Raw genomic sequence first — 19,488 nt, 5'->3', positions numbered from 1 at the left:
GGGAGGCCCCCAGGGGTGCCCCACTCACCCAGCATCTCTCAGCTCAGCGGCAGTGAAATGGGGGTGTCTGGGGGGATGGGAGACAAAGACTGGAACCATAATGCAGGTCTCTCGGCTTCCCAGATGCTTGCCAGACCCAAAGGAATAATTTCAAATGATAGTATTTTTAGGCGTTAGCCACCAACTACTGTTTAGGCTTATGATCTTGGGGTGTTTTTTTTTTTTTTTTAATTTTTAGATTTTTTTGTTTCTGCCATTCAAACAATTGGGGGAAATAACTTTAAGGAAAAATGTTACAAGGCTTTCAAACAGGGCTGCAGGTGGGGTTAGGCCATGCATCGCTGGGAAGAGTGTAAACAGAGAAAGGCGGCCCTACCTCACCTTTCTGAAAAGGGGTTACACGAGGTGGGGCAGAACTGGCATCCACACCTCACGAAGAGCTCGGTGATGGCGTCTGTGCCAGTGATTACTTAATGAAACAAGCACATGACGGGGCTGAGGCATGAGAGCCATGATTATGCCACATGGTGATTAAAAAGATGGGGACAGGTCGACTGGTGGGCTGAGATGCTCATGTCGGCGGCATCTGTGATAGGAGTGACTCTCTCTTCTCCTCCCATTTTCTTCTTCCTGTTTCTTCCTCCTATGACTCCTACCTGATGTAGTCTTTTCTCTTGGCCCCAGCAAAGCCACCCTGTCAGTTTCAGTGATGTGAAGATAGGGCTGAGAAAGGATGGTTTAACCTTCAACGCCCTCAGGACCAAAGTCCAAGGGCTTTTTCATGGAAAACAGAAGCCCTTCCTAGGTGAGTCCTGCCTACTTTCTAGTTTTATCGTTGGCCACTTTCCTTCACACTCTCTTGGTTTCCGCCATAGTGTTCCCCAAACATATCACACGTTCATAACATGCTTTCTCTTGGGGGCCTGTCTCTACCCCATTATGCCTGGGATAACAGAAACTGTCTAGCTGTCCACTGAACTCTTTATTTCCCCTTCCTTCTGGGCACGTAGTCTCCCTTGCAGTGAGCTGTGACCATGTGCCTGAGTTCTGGTCAATGGAATATAGAAATGATTGTGCGCCACTTTCAGGCCAGAGCTGTTCAAACTGTATATGCAGAATCCTTCCTGCTCTTTCCTTCTGTAGCGCCCTTGAAAGCCATGAGGTGAAGACGGCAGAGCCCCAAGTTGGGAGAAGCCTGGCTCATTTATCCCCACCTGGAGGAGAACCTTCCACCAAACTTAGACTTGGATTTGGCTTTGAGTAAGAAAGAAACATCTATTTCAGTGAAGCAACTAAGATTTAGAGATTTATCTGCAGATTTATTTATCACCTGGCAAACTATTCATCCTTCAAAGCCCTCTTCAGATGCCCCCTCCTTCAGGAAGCCTTTTCTGATTCCCCCAGGTAAGAGTCACCCTTTCTCCGTGTGTGCGTAGCCCTTCAAAGATGCTTCACTCACTGACCCCTCTCCCTCAATACTTGACTTACGCATCTCTCTTCACACTTGACCAATGACACAATGGAGGTAGAGATAGGGACCTTTGTAATCCTAGCTTCTAGCAGAGTGAGTGAAAGATAGTAGGTGTACAATATGTAAGAATTAATTCATTCACAAGTATTTGTTGAGCTCGTTTTATGTACTAGGCGTTGTTCTAGCACTGAGAACACAGCAGTGGACAAAACAGATAAAAATAACTGTCCTCTACATTTTATAGGTTGGCTTTTGCAGTGCTTTAGACATTTGCCTTTCTGCATTTTAAGAAAAATGATTTAGGGCTTCCGTGGTGGCACAGTGGTTAAGAATCCACCTGCCAATGCAGGAGCCACAGGTTCCAGCCCTGGTCCAGGAAGATCCCACATGCCACGGAGCAACTAAGCCCGTGTGCCACAACTACTGGGCCTGCACTGTAGAGCCCGCGAGCCACAACTACTGAGACCGCATGCCACGACTACTGAAGCCTGTGCACCTACAGCCCGTGCTTTGCAACAAGAGAAGCCACTGCAATGAGAAGCCTGTGCACCGCAACAAAGAGTAGCCCCTGCTTGCTGCAACCAGAGGAAAGCCCACAGGCAGGAACAAAGACCCAGTGCAGCCAAAAATAAAATAAATAAAAGTTATAAGAAAAAAAACAACACAAGAAAACACACACACACACACACATACACATAAAAAGAAAAGTGATTTAAACTGGGACTTAGATAATAAATAAAATGTATATTAAAAAACACACAAGAACACACACACACAAAAAGAAAAGTGATTTAAACTGGGACTTAAATAATAACATTTAAGACCTTATAGAGATAAGTATATCAGAGGCAGTTGCCAGTGCTAGATACTGTTACTCTCTAAATACTTTAAAAAATGCCACAAAGTAAAAAACCAAAAAACTCTGTACTCATAGAGCTTACTTTGCAGTGGAGGAACTAGATAATAAATAAATACATGTAGAATATCAATCTGGCAATCCATGCCATGGAGGAAAATAAAACATAGAGGGAGGATGGAGAGTATAGGATGGGAGTATAATTTTAAATAAGGTCTTCTTAGAAGGCCCCACTGGGAAGATAGCATTTTAGCAAAAACCTGAAGGAAGTGAAGACTGAAACTACATAGGTGTTCGAGGGAAAAGCATTCCAGGCAAAGGTACGGCAAGAGTGTGTGTGTGGCTGGAGCAGAATGAGTGAGGGGAACAGAAAAGATGAAGTTAAGGGAGTTGTGTATGGGAGGTGGGGGAGGGCAGCACGTGTAAGCCTTTGACAGGCTTTGGCTTCTATGCAGAGGGAAGTGGGGAGCTACTTCAGTATTTTAAGTGAGGAAGTTACCTGAACTGATGCACAGCTTAACAGGTTCAGTCTGACCACTATGTTGAGAGAAGACTGTGTAGAGGCTTATGGGTAAAAGGAGAGAGACAAGTCACAAGGCTATTGCAATAATCTAGGCAAAAGATAATGGTAACTTGAACCAGGGTGGTATTTGGGATATATTTTCAAGGGAGGATTTGCTGATGGATCAGATGTGGAATATAAGAGAAAGAAGTCACAGATGACTCCAAGATTTTTGATCTGAGCAACTGGAGGGATGGAATTGCAATTTAAGGAGATGGGAAAACTACGAGAGGGGCAGGGTGGGTCAGAAATGTAGTTTTGAACTCATGCTTGATATGCCTAAAGTCATGTCTAAGTGGAGATGTTGAGTAGCTGAATGGATATGTTGTGTCTGGAAAGGAGAAATCTGGGATAGAAGTACAAATTTGGAAGTTGTCAGCATAAGTACGGTATTTAAAACCACAGGATTACGGCTTCCCTGGTGGCGCAGTGGTTGAGAGTCCGCCTGCTGATGCAGGGGACACGGGTTCGTGCCCCGGTCCGGGAAGATCCCACGTGCCGCGGAGCGGCTGGGCCCGTAAGCCACGGCCGCTGAACCTGCGCGTCCGGAGCCTGTGCTCCGCAACGGGAGAGGCCACAACGGTGAGAGGCCCGCGTACCGAAAAAAAACAAACACAGGATTGGATTAGATGACCAAAGGAAATGAGCGAGCGTATATTGAAAAGCAGTCCAAGGACAAACCCACAGGCACCCTAGAGTGTAGAATTGAGGACGGTAAATGAGAACCAGAAAAGAACCAACCCCTTCTGAGTTGCCAGGGAAACAGGAGGAGAATCAGGACAAGAGTGGTCCAGGAAGCCAGGTGAACATAGCATTCAAGGGAGAGAGGTCAATTATGCCAAATTCCACAGTCGGGTTGAGTAACATGAAGACTGAGAACTGATCAAAGGATTTACCATGTGAAGGTCATTCCTAACGTTGTCCAGAGTGAGTAAATGAATGTCACATTTCCTCCATCTATATTTGACTGGGACCCAAGAGTGCAGGGACTAAGTCTTTGTTTCTCCAGAAAGAGTTTGATGAGTTTGATAAATGACTGTAGGAATGATTGAATGAAATGGCTTTTTCCTCAGGGTCTGGCCTCCCCCAGTTCCTACTTTATTTTCCTTAGAGCTGTAGAGGGTGAGAAAGTGCACCAAGTTCCCTATCCCTGAAAGCCAGACTGTCTGGAATTGCCTGTGGTTATTTCTCTGTACTGTTCCACAGAGCCGTAAAACACCCCCACAGCCCTTCAGGGCAAAGGAGTCAAAATCTAAAAAGCAAATACTTTACTCCCAAAGTCACGAGAAAACATTTGCAAACTGACTCAAATGAATGTAGTCAGGCCACTGGGAGAAACCGCATTCTTGAGATCATTAACTCATGGCATTGTTCAATAAAATATTTGCTTGGAAATTTTGATGATTCAAGGCATAGTTCCATAAAATACTAATAAAAATTTAAGTTGAAAGCAGCTGGATGTTGATGAATTGTCCTCTGGAAAGTGGAAGATTGCCCCTTGGGGCAGTCATTCTATAGTTGCTACCATTTCTTATTTACTATATGTGAGGAACTGTGCTAAGAAGTACTTTATGGGCATTCAGCAAACTGAATCTTCATAACCAGCCTATAAGAAAGGTACTATTATCATCCCCACATTATAGATGTAATAGTTACATATAACAGCTGATGAAACGGAGGCTGGGAAAGATTGAAGGGATGTCTTGGGATTGAGTACCTTCCCTATTGAAGGACCCGCAGGAGTGACCTGATCCCCGTCAGGAGAACTGTCTACTGGACAGGATGAGGAAGGCCCTGGTGCTGCTTCTAGAAGGCAACTTTTCCAGGGAGGAAAAGAGGGCCCAGGGGTGTGATTCTGGGATACAGCATCCTGAGAGCGGAGGTGCAGGTAGGGGGTGTAAAGAAGACTCCTGAGAGAAAGGAAGGAAACAAAAACACAACCACAATTTGTTTTATCCTCAGGCACATCTCAACTAAAAGAAATCAACTCCATTTTTTTTCTTTTTCACACCAGGAGGCTTGTGGGATCTTAGTTCCCTGACCAGGGATTGAACCTGGGCCCTCGGCAGTGAGAGCGCGGAGTCCTGACCACTGGACCACCAGGAAATTCCCTTGACCCCATTTTATAGGTAAGGAACTTAAAGCTTCGAGAGGGTAAGTAGTGATTTCTCCCAAGTCACACGGATGTTAGGAATGGGGAAGGCCAGAATTTGCCCACAGGCTTATACAATTTAAAAGGCTACGCTCTTACATTTCCAAAAGAACACCAGACATAGCAATGAGAGATTCTTAAGAGATGGGGCTACTGAAAGGCACCCATTAAAAAGAATGGTCTCATTCACTGGACAGCTTTCCCTGGCCCCTCTTGTCTGTGTGTGTTGGGAAGCAGTCCACTCCTGTTATTCAGGGAGCAATTATTCCACTCTCATGGCACGTTCAGAGCCATTTGCTTCTCTTCCTTTTCAACCATTTATTTTCCTGCTCCTGTGAGCTCTGTCAGGGCAGAGGGAAGAGGCAGAATGCTAACCCTCCACTTATGTAAATTTGGGGAAGTGTCTTATTGGGGATAGGGTTGAAACAACCGGCTAACATGACATTTTATACAATTTTGTCTGCCTGAATTATCTGGAACCCCCATTAGTTCGTTAATTGGTCCCATGGTAGGTTCAGCAAGAGGCCACACACGTGACACGGGGCCTTTATCAGAGGTACGCTCCATCCTAGAAACTCACAGGGCCAAGATGGTGGCCATTCAGTTTATGGCTGTTCAATAAATGTTGATGGTCACTGGCAACTGACTCACCAAACTTTGGTCTTCAAGGAAGAATCATGGACTCCCAGGACTCAAGCCCCTCAAGAGGCTACCTGGACTCACCCAATCTGACCCCTGATCCTGGGAGGGAACTCTCTCTCCAACCTGCAGGATGGATGCTCTGGTCCTTTGCTGTAAGCCCTGCAGTGACGTGGCCCTTAACTTCACCAGGCAGCCCCCAGGGCTGGGACCAGGGGGCCCTGTTTTTATTTATTTATTTATTTATTTAAGGCAGGGGGCTGTTTGTTTGTTTATGGCCATGCCTGGCGGCTTTCGGGGATCTTAGTTTCCCCACCGGGGATTTTACCTGGGCCATGGAAGTGAAAGAGCCGAGTCCTAACCGTTGGACCACCAGGGAACTCCCCCAGCGGGCCCTGTTAAAATTCTCTTTCTACATTGAGCTGAAATCAGCCCCCCACTGTGGCTACTACCTAGTTCTGCTCTCTGGAGCTACTCAAAACATGTCTAATCCTCTTCTACATGCTAACTCTTCAAGTATCTCAGGACAGCACTCACGTTTCTCTTCTCTGCTCCTCCACTACACAAGAGTTTAAATGAATTACAGTACACTTTCTTTTAAGCAAGTAAAAAGACATTACCAATATAATGAAGGACCTGTGCAGCGATCCCCAGTCTCCCACTTCTTCTCCCCACACCCCCTCTTATATATTTCTGCATGCATACATACATACAGGCGTACATACTGCTTATATATTTCTTTGGACTGTGGGATCCCAATGCAGAAAAGACGCTGGTGGGAGCATTTATAGTGCAGTGATTAATAGAAGAAAGCAGAAGTCACAGACTAAAGTTTTCTTGTGATGAACATTTACAGACTGTGTCTACCAACTGTGTGACTGTGGGCAATTTATCCAACCTTTCTCAGTTCTATTTCCTCATCTGTAAAATGGTAATAATAGTTATACTGATTGCGCGGGTTGTTTTGGGATTAGACTGTGCTCCTAAATCATTTATACGCGGCACTTCAAGTAGCTGTTACAAATGTTTTCTCCCTCACCACCTCACAGACTGGGAAAGGGGCCTAGAAGGGGGTGAGAGTATTACTAGGGGTCACAGCTAGTTAACATCAGAGCGGAAACCTAAACCCAGATCGCTGATTACTCCGGTTGGCCGGGACCCCTTCCTGCTCCCCATCGCGTTCGCGGGTGTCCGCAGATGTCCATCCTGCCAATGCAGATTAGAAACTCATCCCTCATCCCACAGTGCCCACGACACTGGGAAGTCTCTACCAAGTACCGACGATAACTGCAGCGAGCTCGGGTCTTGGCTTTTTGCCGTTTAGGAAAGGGGAGGGATGGGGATGGACAACACTGGCTGACTCCCTAGGAGTAATTAAAGGTTAAAGGTAGTTTTCGGCCTTGCGATCTGAACGTTCCAGCCATTTGCATTCCGATACAGCTCCTTAGCGGCTGGCGCACCTGGGGCGGCGGAGGCGGGGCCACAGCGTGCGGTGCGGCGGCCGGGGGCGGGGCCGGGACGCCTGGTCTTCGAACCGCAGAGCCCAGCGTTGCGTTCCGGCCCCGGGGCGTGGCCTCGCGCAGGTACGTCGAGCTTCTCGAGTTTCACTGAAATTTGCCAGCTGCGGGGAAGGCGTGCGCAGAGGCTCCAATTAGGGGCAGGTGGGAGGGTGGCTTTTTCTCCTAGCTGCGAGTGGGACTCTGAGTTTCGAATCGTTGGCGGTGAATTCCCCGCCCGCCGGGTGTCGGAGCTGCTGGAAGGATGCGAAGCCTGAGCGCGGCGTGGCTGCTGGGGGGCGTCATCCTGCTCGGGACCTCTGCCTCCTGCAATCGCACCGTCCTAGGTGAGAAACTTGGCCAAGGAGGGCTCGTGCGGCTAAGGAGCGGGGGTCCTGGGCACCATGGGCAGGTGGGGGAAGAGGGTCAGGTGCGCGAAGGGTGTTCTGCCGCCGCCGCCGCCAACTCCTCCCGACATCCCGCAGCCTCCTCTCGGCGGCTTTGAAGGGGGATCCCTGCGCCCTGGGAGCAACCAGCTGGAACTAGCGTGAGAGGGTGAAGTCTACGGAGGGGAAAGGGAGGGAGCGGAGTGCTCGCTTCTACGGAGTACCCAGAGGGCTTAGCCTCTCTGGCCCCGGTGGGTTTCTTCGCAAACACGAAAATCCTTAAGGAACATTTCGCACACCCTTGAGACTCTTCCGGGCTGGTCCTGCAGGACCCGCGGAGTTAGCGAGTTGATGGCTCAGGGCGGGGTGGCGTGGATGGGAGCCCGCGGCCTGGGAACTTTCTGCTTCGGTTTTTGCAACCTCCTTCAACTTTTGGAGGCCACTCTTTGGGGTCGGCCCACGGCGTTCAAGAGCCCCCGGGGCCTGCAGCTCCTCTGGCACAGGGCACAGCGGGGGTGTGGAAGTCAGGGCCGGACCCTGCTGGGTTCTTGGGGTGACAAGCGCTCACCCCGAGGTTTAGGCCAGTTGGGCGGATTAAATAAATGGAACTTCTTCGACCCTGCTTTACATTCGACCAAGTGAACTTACGGCCCTGGGTTTCCCCGGCCTTCGCTGGCTGCGGCTCAGGTCTGTAGGCCGGAGACTGCCCGCCCCAGGAAGGGAACAGCACGGGAACCGTCCCTGGCGGCGCTCAGGTGCCAGCTTGTGCGCCGCAGCCGGGTTCCACGGATGTGCTGCCCCGGGTGTGCTCGAACTTGTTCGGCTGCTGGTGGAGCCTCCCGGGCGGAGCAGGCCTCCGAGGGCGTAGGCGCTGTTAAGCCTAGTATGGCACTGCTGTGATGCTAAAGGACGTCCCGCTGTTCGGGGCAGCCAGGGTAGCCTTAAAAGGGAAGTTTTAATTTCCCTGCTAAATGTGCAGACCTGTTGTAAAAGGCAGGTTCTCACTTTTATCCTCTTCATAAAGACATTGTAAAAGAGCAAGTCACTGTGAATTTGAATTAGACGGAAGAATGTGATTCCTTTCCCTTTGGAGTTACAGCAAAGGGTATTTTGGTGGATACTTGGAAACTGCACCCCTGGTACACATTTTATTGACAGCACTACCGAATGTAAAATAGTTGTCTGGTGGGAAGCAGCCGCATAGCACAGGGAGATCGGCTAGGTGCTTTGCGATGACCTAGAGGGGTGGGATAGCGAGGGTGGGGGGGAGGGGATATGGGGACATGTGTAAGCATTTGGCCGATTCTCTTTGTTGTGCAATAGAAACTAACACAGTATTGTGAAGCAATTATATTCCAATAAAGATGTATTAAAAATTAAAAAAAAAACAAGAATAAAGGCATTTATTTATTTACAGGAAGTACTGAAACTGTGATGCACGCATGTCCGTTTACCCTTATGTTTTAAACTTATAAACTTAAAATTTAGGAGCAAAGCTTAGTATGTGCAAACAATTTTTTTTTTTTTTTTTTTTGCGGTATGCGGGCCTCTCACTGCTGTGGCCTCTCCCGTTGCGGAGCACAGGCTCCGGACGCGCAGGCTCAGCGGCCATGGCTCACGGGCCCAGCCGCTCCGCGGCATGTGGGATTTTCCCGGACCGGGGCACGAACCCGTGTCCCCTGCATTTAAAAAAAAAAATATGTGGATGTTGATGATTCATCTGTTTTATGATTCAAACGGTTCCTATAGGAAGCTTGCCCGAGTGTCTGGCTTGTTCTTGTTTACAAAGTGAGGGGCTGGGGGGGATTCCTGAAGTACAAGGGGGACTTACTTTAACAGCAACAACAAAAATCAAGTTACTTGTTAACCACAAGTATTGCACTTTTTTTTTCCTCCACATATTTTTACTCCTTTGCAGGGTAACTGTCCTAAAGGGTCAGTTAAGTAACAGTGAGACTTTAGGTAGATGGAGCTTTCCTCACAACTTGAAGCTAGATTGATTTTGATTAAGAAACAGGCCATCACCAGTGTTTCTGCCCTTTAGCACCTGTCTTTGCTTACCCTCTTTGGTTCGACCCTAAGGTGTGCCCCTCAGTTTGCAGCAGGACACATCCTAGGTTTGATTTTTCTTCTCCAAGGTTTTTCCCCAAATGACTGCCTTATGGAAGGGAACTCAGCCTAGAGTGTAACCTTCTCATTTTACAGATACGGGCCACTGAATTGAGGAGTAAGGGCCAAGGAAAACTGTCCATCAGGCCTCTGCTTTCTTTCTGCTCACAACAGTAATCGATAGTTATTTCTGTAAATATGTTTCATCTGTCTCCCCACCAGATCACGTACTCCAGGAGGCCAGGGACCCCTAGCGGCACCTCCATCACCACGGTCCAGCACAGTCTCATTCCCTAAAGGACCTCAGTAAATAGCAAATGAAGAATGAAGTGAAGGGACTTACCCAGAGTGACCTGGTGGTTGATGGCAGTTCAGCATTTAAGTCGGCTTCTTTCAGGCACTTACTTCTTTCCACCGTGTCACGAACCTGAGAAGTCCCCTGTAATGCAGTCATTCCATTTTTCTTTTGGAGACTGAAACTTGTGTTCTTTTTGTAATTGGTTTTTAATTATACAAGCTGTATGTGATCACCGTAAAGGAAAAACGAGTCCAAAAGAAGGGTTGCATTAATTAAATCACCCTCAGTATCCAAAGCACTGCTAACATTTTGGTTTCCAGCCTTTCTCATGCTTTCATACATCCGTGCATAAAATACATATTCACAGAGAAATTTTTTTGTACAAGTATGTGTTTATATAAACATCAGTAGCATATCAGTAAATATAAAACATTTTTAATGACTCTAAAATGTTGTCAATGGATGTATTATAATTTTTAATTGGTCCTCTGTTCATAGACACATGGGCACATGGTTTTGTAATAGTAATAGTAAACACTGGCTGACTTCCAGTGTTTTGTAATAAGAACACATAGAACATGAAGATGGGACTGTTTGGTCGTCTTCCTGGCCTTGTAGTTACTAATTAACCTTGATAGGCAATGTTTTAGTGAAGTCTGTGTTTGTCTTTCTTATGGTTTTATTAGCTGGACAAGTGTTGAGAGGAAAACAGTTCATCCTGAAAGAACACGAGAAAGTTGACTAAAGTGTACCTAGAGAAGGGGTACCGAGCAACTGAAGCTTTTATTTTTTTTGATCTGTGCTCCCAAAGGTCGGAGCAAAAGAAGATTTGGGGTGAGGAGGATAGTAGGGGAAAGAACACAAGAGGAGAGTTTAAACAAATAAAGTAGCTGCTCTGTACTTGCTTTGGTTGGGAGGGTGCGCAACAGGAAGATGCTTAATATAACAAAGAACAGGTAGCGTTTTTAAAGTTAAAAGTTTTCCATGCATTTTTACCCCAAAATTGTACAAATCAGAAGAGTTAAAAAGAAAACGAAACATCCCCTCTTCTCTGCCCTCTTCACTCTCAACAGACTTTTCTATGCAGAAATATATGTATTTTGTAACAATAGAAGGATCATACTGTACATTCTGTCCTACAGTTATTTTTTTTTTAACCTAGTAGATCTATTCATGGTCAGTATAAAAAAAAAATCTGTCCATACTTGTGTAGAGGGAATATTATTCATTGTATAAATGCCATAAATTATTGAACTAGCCTTTTTTGTTTTTCGATGGTCGTTGAAACTAACATTTTTGTTTTACCATGGTAAACAATATTCTAGTAAATATTCTTGTACATAGTGTTTTTGTGCACTTTAGCTAGTATATACATGCAGGACTAATTCCTAGCAATAAATTGATGAGTCATAGGGCAAGCACACTGAAAATTTTGATGTTTTTGCCAAATTGCCCTCCAAATAGATTGTACCAATTTATACTCCTTTGAAAAAGTAATCCAAACAACATAGAAGGGTGTGAAGTAAAAAAAAGTAAGTTTCCCCTCCCCATCCATTTTACTCTATAGAGATGGCCGTTGTTTATAGTTTAGTGGGTATTTTTCTAGACTTCAGATTTGCAAACAAATTATAATTTTGTTATATAGATGGAAGCATATTATTCTGCTAGTTGCTTTTTTTCAATGGACATATTGTGACTCTCTTTCCATTTCAATGCTTATTAAGTAGTGTAGTGTCTGCTATTGATGCTAGGGACTGTGCTGAGGATATGGTAAGTTAGGAATGGTGGTTGATGAACGTTGCTTATTTCCTGTTTGTTTGTAATTGGGGTGGGGGGATGATGCCTTGAGCACCAGTGGGTGCGTATTCTTGTGTACTTGGGCAAGTATTGTTGATTACAGGTCCCAAATGGAGAATGCTTTTGTGTGTTTAAACTTTACGTGTGTTTAAACTTCATATGTACATTTAATTTCATCTTCGCTCTCGAAAATAGAAATGATTTTGTCTGGTGTACGGATGGGTTATAGAGTTGGAAGCTGGAATAGCATCAGTTCTAGACAAGTTCTGTGAGTTGGGGTGACTGGGATAGGATGCTGTACGAGGTAAAAGTCTGTGCACTGTGCTGAAAGGGCTTCAGGGAACTTTTTTTTTTTTTTTTTTTTTTTGCTTCAGGGAACTTTGAGCAGCATCTTGACATTTACCAGTGTTAGAACTGACCAGTGTTATACCAAGCGGCATGCTGTTGTGTGCTCTGCCACTGGTACAATGAACATAGCTAATATGACTGGTATTTCAGATTGAGATCATTCAAAGTCGTATGTTGGAATATTCTCAGGAATTTTTCTTTCTCTCTCTCTCTCTCTTTGAATCCTTCCCTAACTTTTTGTAGTATTTCTTGCTCTTCCCCCCTCCCCTTTATTTTAGTACTCTTATTTAAAATAGATTTTTATCTCTCTTTACATGAACCTTCCTGACCTGGCGTGTGTTTACTTTTATGGGAAACTTTAGACATGTGAAAGTAGAATATTACAGTGAATCCCAGGTACCTCTCCCTCAGCCTTAACAATGATGCCCCAGCCTCCTTCCTGCCCTCCTTCCTGTGTTATTCTTTAACAGCTTTCAGATACAATTTGCAGACCATACAATTCACCTATTCCAAGTCTACAATTCAGTGCATTTTAGAATATTCACAGTTGTCTATCCATTACCACAATCAACTTTAGAATATTTTTATTGCCCCATAAGAACATCCCACTCCCCACCCCACCCCCGCTCTTAGCCATCACCCCCCAATTTGCCCCATTCCCCAGCTCCTGGCAACCACTAATCTACTTTTTGTCTGTGGATTTGCCCATTCAGGACATTTATTATAAATGGAATCATACAATACACATTCCTTTGTGACTGACTTCTTTCAAAAGCATAATCTTCTCAAGGTTCATCTGTATTGTAGCACGTATCAGTTCTTCATTTCCTTTTATTGCTAAATAATGTTCCATTGTATGCGTATACCATATTTTGTCTACCCATTCATCAGTTGATGGACATTTTGTTATTTCTGCTTTGGGGCTTTTATGAATAATGCTGTTATGAACATTCCTGTATAAGTTTCTGTTTGAACACGTGTTTTAATTTGTCCTGGATGTGTACTTAGGAGTAGGAATGGATGGGTCACATGGCAACTCTATGGTGAGCCGTTTCAGGAACTGTCAACTTATTTGCACAGTGACTGCATCACTTTACATTCCCACCAGCAGCACCTGAGGGTTCCCCTCCTTGCGTTATTTTGAAATAAATCCAGATATAATTTCATCTTAAAATATTTCAGTATGTATTCATAAAAGATGGCCATTTCCTTTTCAAACATCACCACATAATAACCACTGACAAAAATTGTGTAATATAATCAAATACTCAGTGTTCATATTTCTAATTGTTTCATAAGTGTCATAAATACTATATTAATAGTTTGTTTGAATCAGGATCCAAACAGGGTCCACACATTACATAAGGTTAATATTTTGTCTTTTAATTTATGGGCCCTACCTCCACACCTCTTTCTGGGTTTTTGCCTTGTAATTTATATTTTGAAGAAATGAGGTCCTTATCCTGCAGCAGTTTCCACAGCCTGGATTTTGCTAATGACATTCTTACGTTATTGAACATGTCCTATTGTCCCCTTTATTTCTATTAATTTGGCTGTTGGATCCAGGGGCTTGTTCAGATGAGGGTTCGTTCGATCGGTCGTTTGTTGCAAGATCACTTCATAGGTACTTCTTCCCTTCGGAGGCAGATAACGTCTGGTTATCATGTTTGTGATGTGGATAACTCCGGACAATCAATGCTTAGATTTTCTTCCCTTTTATAAAGCAAGTTATGTAATTTTGTTTGTTTGTCTTGGTACCAAGGGAAAAAATTGAGTCTTTTTGTGGTAATTAGAAAATCTTGGTGGCTCCATTCTGTAGAAACGCAGTCTGACTCATTGACTTGGTCTCTGGTGGGCTGTTTCTGGGCTGGGTGTCCCAGCTCTCTGAATGGAAGAGTCCTCAGAACAGGGGTCCACTGTCCAGTCACCAGCTTTGCCACACCTGCCTCTCCGGAGAGCCGGTAACCGCTTTTCAAACCAATGGAGAATTTATAGGATTTTCTTACACCTCTGAAAGTCTTCCAGAACATGTTAATATTAATACAAATAAATATATAAATTATTAGAGGAGGCGCTAGTTCAAAGCGGGGGTGTTAAAATGGTAAAACTTTACATTTAAAATTTTCTGTTTGAGAACAGACGTGTGGAATCCGCACAGGTTAGGTTGGTCTCAATAGACTCCAGCGTGTGACCTCACGTCGGTCTCCGAGGCTATGTGATATAGGGGTTAGAACCAGGGAGTCTAGAAACGGACTGCCTTGGGTTGAATCCTGACTCTCCAACCTAACAACTGTTCAGCCTTGGAAAATTTACTCAGTTTTTTCAAGCTTCAGTTTATGCATCTAGAAAATGTAGCTCTAATAATAGTACCTCCTCATAAGGTGTTGTGAACGTGAAGTAAGCTAATACACGTGAAGTGTTGAAAGCAACGCTGGACACACGATATTAAGCGTGTGTGTCCTGGAATCCCCTGCCGGCGTCTGTGTGGTTTGGGTACTAACTGGGTCAGGCTAGAGCTCTAAAGACATGAGCTGCGCTCTTGATTCTCCTTCCTTTTTTTCATCGGTAGGGCTAGCTGAGCTTTTCAATCCACCCCATGTGCGAGGTCCAGGGCTCTGCCAGGGACCATGGGGATAAGGAAGTTAGGAATTAAGGATAAAGGAATTAGGACAGTCCTGGAATTAAACCTGTAATCTCACACAGCGACTCTTGCCATTTTGACTCCTGGAGCAAGTTCCAGACATTACCAGTCTATAAATATGTCGTTACTATTCTCTTGTGGTGTGTAAAATCGGTCACTCTGCTAAACTGGTTGTGAAAAACGTGTAAGTGGGTCATGAAATCAATGTAGAAGGTGGTGACTGGATTTCACAAGAATGGAACAGAATACAATAGAAAGTATTAGAGTGTACCCTGCGCAATAAGGCTAATTATTATTTTGTGAAACTTTTTTTCCATTATGGTTATATGTATCAGAACTGGGTTACCATATAGAATATATTTCTTACTGTGGGTTATGGTCAAGCTTTGAAGATCACTGTAATATGTAGGGATATTATTTTATTTTATTATTTTTTTTATTATTATTTTTTTGCGGTACGTGGGCCTCTCACTGTTGTGGCCTCTCCCGTTGCGGAGCACAGGCTCCGGACGCGCAGCCTCAGCGGCCATGGCTCACGGGCCCAGCCGCTCCGCGGCATGTGGGATCTTCCCGGACCGGGGCACGAACCCGTGTCCCCTGCATTGGCAGGCAGACTCTCAACCACTGCGCCACCAGGGAAGCCCTATTTTATTTTTTAAATTTAGAAATAATTCATGCTCTTTTGAAAAAATTATAAAAGAAATCGGAAGAAGAGATGAGTCTGTCCTAAGTGTACGAATTTCCTGTGTCTGCCATAACAAATTGCCGCAAGCTGTTGGTTTCAGTTCGTAAGAACTTTTTTTCTCACAGTTCTGGACGTCAAGAGTCGGAAATCAAGGTGTGGGCGCCTCTCGAGGCTCTAGGGGAGACTCCGTTCCATGCCTCCTCCAGCTACTGGGGGCTGTTAGTATTCCTTGGCATTCCTTAGCTTGTTCCTTGGCTTTACTCCAGTCTCCGCCTCCATTTTCACATTGCTTTCTCCTTTCTGTCTTCCTTCTCTCTCAAATCTCCTTCTGCCTTTCTCTTATAAAGACAATTGTCATTGGACTTCGGGCCCACCTGGATAATCCAGGGTGATCTTCCCATCTCAAGATCCTAATTGCATCTACAAAGACCTTTTTTCTAAATAAGGTAAGGATCACAGATTCTAGGGGTTAGGACATGGACATCTTTTTTGGGGGGCCACCCACTCTGCTAAATGAGGAGTGAAGTATTGATCTCTACACCCTCTCATCCTCCACCCACCGTAATCACTGTCACTTCTTAGTAGGGAAGCCTTAAGAGAAGTGAATAACCCTGCTGAACATGGGTACAAAGGTAGGAGAGGAAAAAATGATGACTAAACATACAAATTATCAGATAAACTTGTGAGTAGGTTGCATATCCTCCCTGGCATACTGTGGTGCCATGGTGAAGGACTGCTCTTCCCCAGAATTAAAGTCAGATCCTTCCATGTCCTCACATTGTCCCTCACGTTCATCCGCAGGTCAATGAGCGCTTCATTGGCATAGGCTGTCTATGCCATTGGTTTGTGATTTGTAAAGTTGAATTCATAATATGGGGATGAGAGTGGAAATTGTTAAAGCTTGCCAGGTTACCTGCTTAAAAGTCAGAATACAAATTTGTCTGAACAGAAATCATGCACCTATCCGTCCAGTGACCTTGAGGCCGGAAGGCTTGCCTGTCTTCTGGCTTCCATGAGAAGGTCTCCAGGAAGCCCACACAGAAGTGGGGGATCCCTGCCCACGGCTGAGGCTGTCCTTGTGGCTGGAGAGGGACTATCTCTGTGCTCCTGAGAATCTTGCCGTTTTGGACTTTGGGCTAGGGAGTGACAGGCAAGGCTGGATCCTGCCTGTCTTATAGCCCCAAGTGAGATAGATGGCCATGATGAGAATGGGTGTGGACAGTTTGTAAAAATAAATTGAAATACCGTCACCTTTTTCGAGATTCATAGAAATCAATGTTATCTTCTACACATACTTCACAACCCTCCCATAAAAAATACTTAATGTAAAAAAAAAAAAAGCAAGCAAACCAGTCCAGACCATAGAAATCCTAGTAATTCCGTCACCCAAAGAAAGCACCCATAAGTGTTTTGTGTACTACTCCTCCTGTCTTTTTCATTTCTCTTCTTTCACACGGCACAGGAAGCTTTGTTCAGCTACGCTGCTCTGGAGAAAGGCAGGGCTGCCGTAACATGCTGTCCGTGCCAGTTGTCTCTCGATCCCTTTCAGTTCATTCTGCTTCTTTTTCTCCTCAGCTGCTCTCCTCCTTTCCTCTTCTGCCCAAATTTTCAGGTGGCTGTAATGCTTAGCAGCACCATCTTGTCCGTGACCTTCCCACCGGCCCTCCTGTCTTTCCTTGAAGTGATTTTATTTGGACAAACCAGCATTTCTGTGGAAACGTTGATTTCTGTAATGACCCTTGTCTGCCTTGCCTTTCTTGCGCAGGAACCAGTAGACCCTCTAAAGGAAGAAGTCTCATTGGTTACGTTGATAACTCACCTCAGATCACGGGGAGAGGAGCAACAGTGGAACCAGTCTTCTCTGTGGATGAGTCTTCTGCCTCTGTCCTCACTGGAAAACTGACTACTGTCTTTCTTCCAATTGTCTACACGATCGTATTTGCGGTTGGTTTGCCAAGTAATGGCATGGCCCTGTGGGTCTTTCTTTTCCGAACGAAGAAGAAGCACCCTGCTGTGATTTACATGGCCAACCTGGCCTTGGCGGACCTCCTCTCTGTTATCTGGTTCCCTTTGAAGATTGCCTATCACATCCATGGCAACAACTGGATTTACGGGGAATCTCTCTGCAAGGTACTCATTGGCTTTTTCTACGGCAACATGTACTGCTCCATCCTCTTCCTGACCTGTCTCAGTGTGCAGAGATACTGGGTCATCGTGAACCCCATGCTGTACCCCATGAGGAAGGCGAGCATTGCCATCAGTGTCTCCCTGGGAATATGGCTGCTGATTCTGCTGGTTACTATCCCCTTATACGCTGTGAAGCAGACCCTCTACATTCCAGCCCTTAACATCACGACCTGTCATGATGTTTTGCCAGAGGCGGTGTTGGTGGGGGACATGTTCAATTATTTCCTCTCTCTGGCCATCGGAGTCTTTCTGTTCCCAGCCTTCCTTACGGCCTTTGCCTATGTGCTGATGATCCGGACCCTCCAATCTTCTGCCTTGGATAAAAACTCAGAAAAGAAGAGGCAGAGAGCCATCAAGCTCATCGTCACTGTCCTGGCCATGTACCTGATCTGCTTCACTCCTAGTAACCTTCTGCTCGTGGTGCATTACTTCCTGATTAAAAACTGGGGCCAGAGCCACGTCTATGCTCTGTACCTCATAGCCCTCTGCCTCTCCACCCTCAACAGCTGCATTGACCCCTTTGTCTATTACTTCATTTCACAAGACATCAGGGATCATGCAAAGAATGCTCTGCTTTGTCGGAGTGTCCGTACTGTAAAGCAGATGCAAATATCCCACACATCAGTCAAATTCTCTAGGAAATCCAGCTCTTACTCTTCAAGTTCAACCAGTGTTAAAACCTCCTATTGAGTTTTCCAGCTCCTCGGATGGAAGTTAGGGGGATTTGGAACCTGATTAACATTATGGGGATGCTTCTGTTGTTTCCCAACCATGTGGGTTTCGCCACATACCCTGTATATGCAACAGCTCTCAGGATTGCTGGGAGCTTCCCTGTTTTCATAAGGAAAGTCCCCCAAATTAACATAGATGTCAGTTTCAGAATTCCTCTACTCAGGTGCTCCTGGAAACGGAACTGATGGAAGCAGACTTTTCAGAAGGTGGAGAAAAGACAAAAACCCAGTGACTTGCAAAGACTAGTATTGGCGTGAAGACCAAGTTCTTAGCTACAACTACATTTTACATCTGGGGTCAGTCACAACCATGTTAGGGCTTCAGGGCCCTCAGAGATGATTGGTCCAATTGACTGGATTTAAGGATAAGGAAACTAAAGAGGTGAGGGAGCTGCCCAGAATTAGGTTTCCAACCAATGGCAATAAGTTAGGACTGGACAGTTTTGAATGGTCAGTGGGGTTCTTGTACCACCTCATCAAAATCCTTGTGGATCAGGCTTCCCTGGTGGCACAGTGGTTGAGAGTCCGCCTGCCGATGCAGGGGACATGGGTTCGTGCCCCAGTCCGGGAAGATCCCACATGCCGCGGAGCGGCTGGGTCCGTGAGCCATGGCCGCTGAGCCTGCGCGTCCGGAGCCTGTGCGCCGCAATGGGAGAGGCCACAACAGTGAGAGGCCTGCGTACCGAAAAAAAAAAAAATCCTTGTGGATCTTGTTGAAAAATGCAGATTCATTATACTCAGGAATCAGAGCTCAGAGTCTGGGGACAGGGCCCAGGAACCTTCATTTTAACAAGATTTTCGTGCACTCCAAACTTTGGGAACTATTGGTCTGGGTACTGCTTTGACTTGACAAGGGGCCGTGGCAGTTTCTGAAAAGAGAAGCAAACAGGATGTTGTGTGTCTCTTTTATGTTCAACTTATAATGAATTCTGTTTGTTGACTTATTGGGACTTTCAATTATTTATCAATCCTTTGAGCTTTTGTGTATATCATTATCACTTCGAGGAAAATACATCAAGGATTTTAAATGTAGAAAAATAAATTTTGTGTAACTCTTTACTGACTTCAGTGAAATCTTCAGGTTGTCTGAATAATAGATTGTTTCACAACTAGGAATAGTGTTTACCACT

At 45.2% G+C, this 19,488-nt stretch overlaps 1 protein-coding gene across 1 annotated transcript; it reads left to right on the top strand.

Annotated features, from left to right (window-relative positions):
• Positions 1-7,378: 7,378 nt before the first annotated feature.
• Positions 7,379-18,317, top strand: F2RL1 (F2R like trypsin receptor 1). Its single transcript, XM_060007005.1, has 2 exons — positions 7,379-7,523; positions 17,206-18,317. The coding sequence occupies exons 1-2, from the start codon at positions 7,442-7,444 to the stop codon at positions 18,315-18,317; spliced, it is 1,194 nt and encodes a 397-aa protein (XP_059862988.1). The 5' UTR covers positions 7,379-7,441.
• The last annotated feature ends 1,171 nt before the right edge of the window (positions 18,318-19,488 follow it).

This window comes from Delphinus delphis, chromosome 3 (assembly GCF_949987515.2).
Source record: "Delphinus delphis chromosome 3, mDelDel1.2, whole genome shotgun sequence".
NCBI classification, from domain to species: Eukaryota; Metazoa; Chordata; class Mammalia; order Artiodactyla; family Delphinidae; genus Delphinus; species Delphinus delphis.
The sequence above is the reverse complement of the archived record's forward strand: the minus strand, read 5'-3'. Positions and strand labels throughout refer to the sequence as shown.

What these genes read in the sequence shown, in the direction of transcription:
- F2RL1 (XM_060007005.1), top strand. Translation starts at nt 7,442, where the DNA reads ATGCGAAGCCTGAGCGCGGCGTGGCTGCTGGGGGGCGTCATCCTGCTC. An exon ending in CTGCAATCGCACCGTCCTAG is followed by an intron (nt 7,524 to 17,205) that starts GTGAGAAACTTG and finishes TTTCTTGCGCAG; the next exon opens with GAACCAGTAGACCCTCTAAA.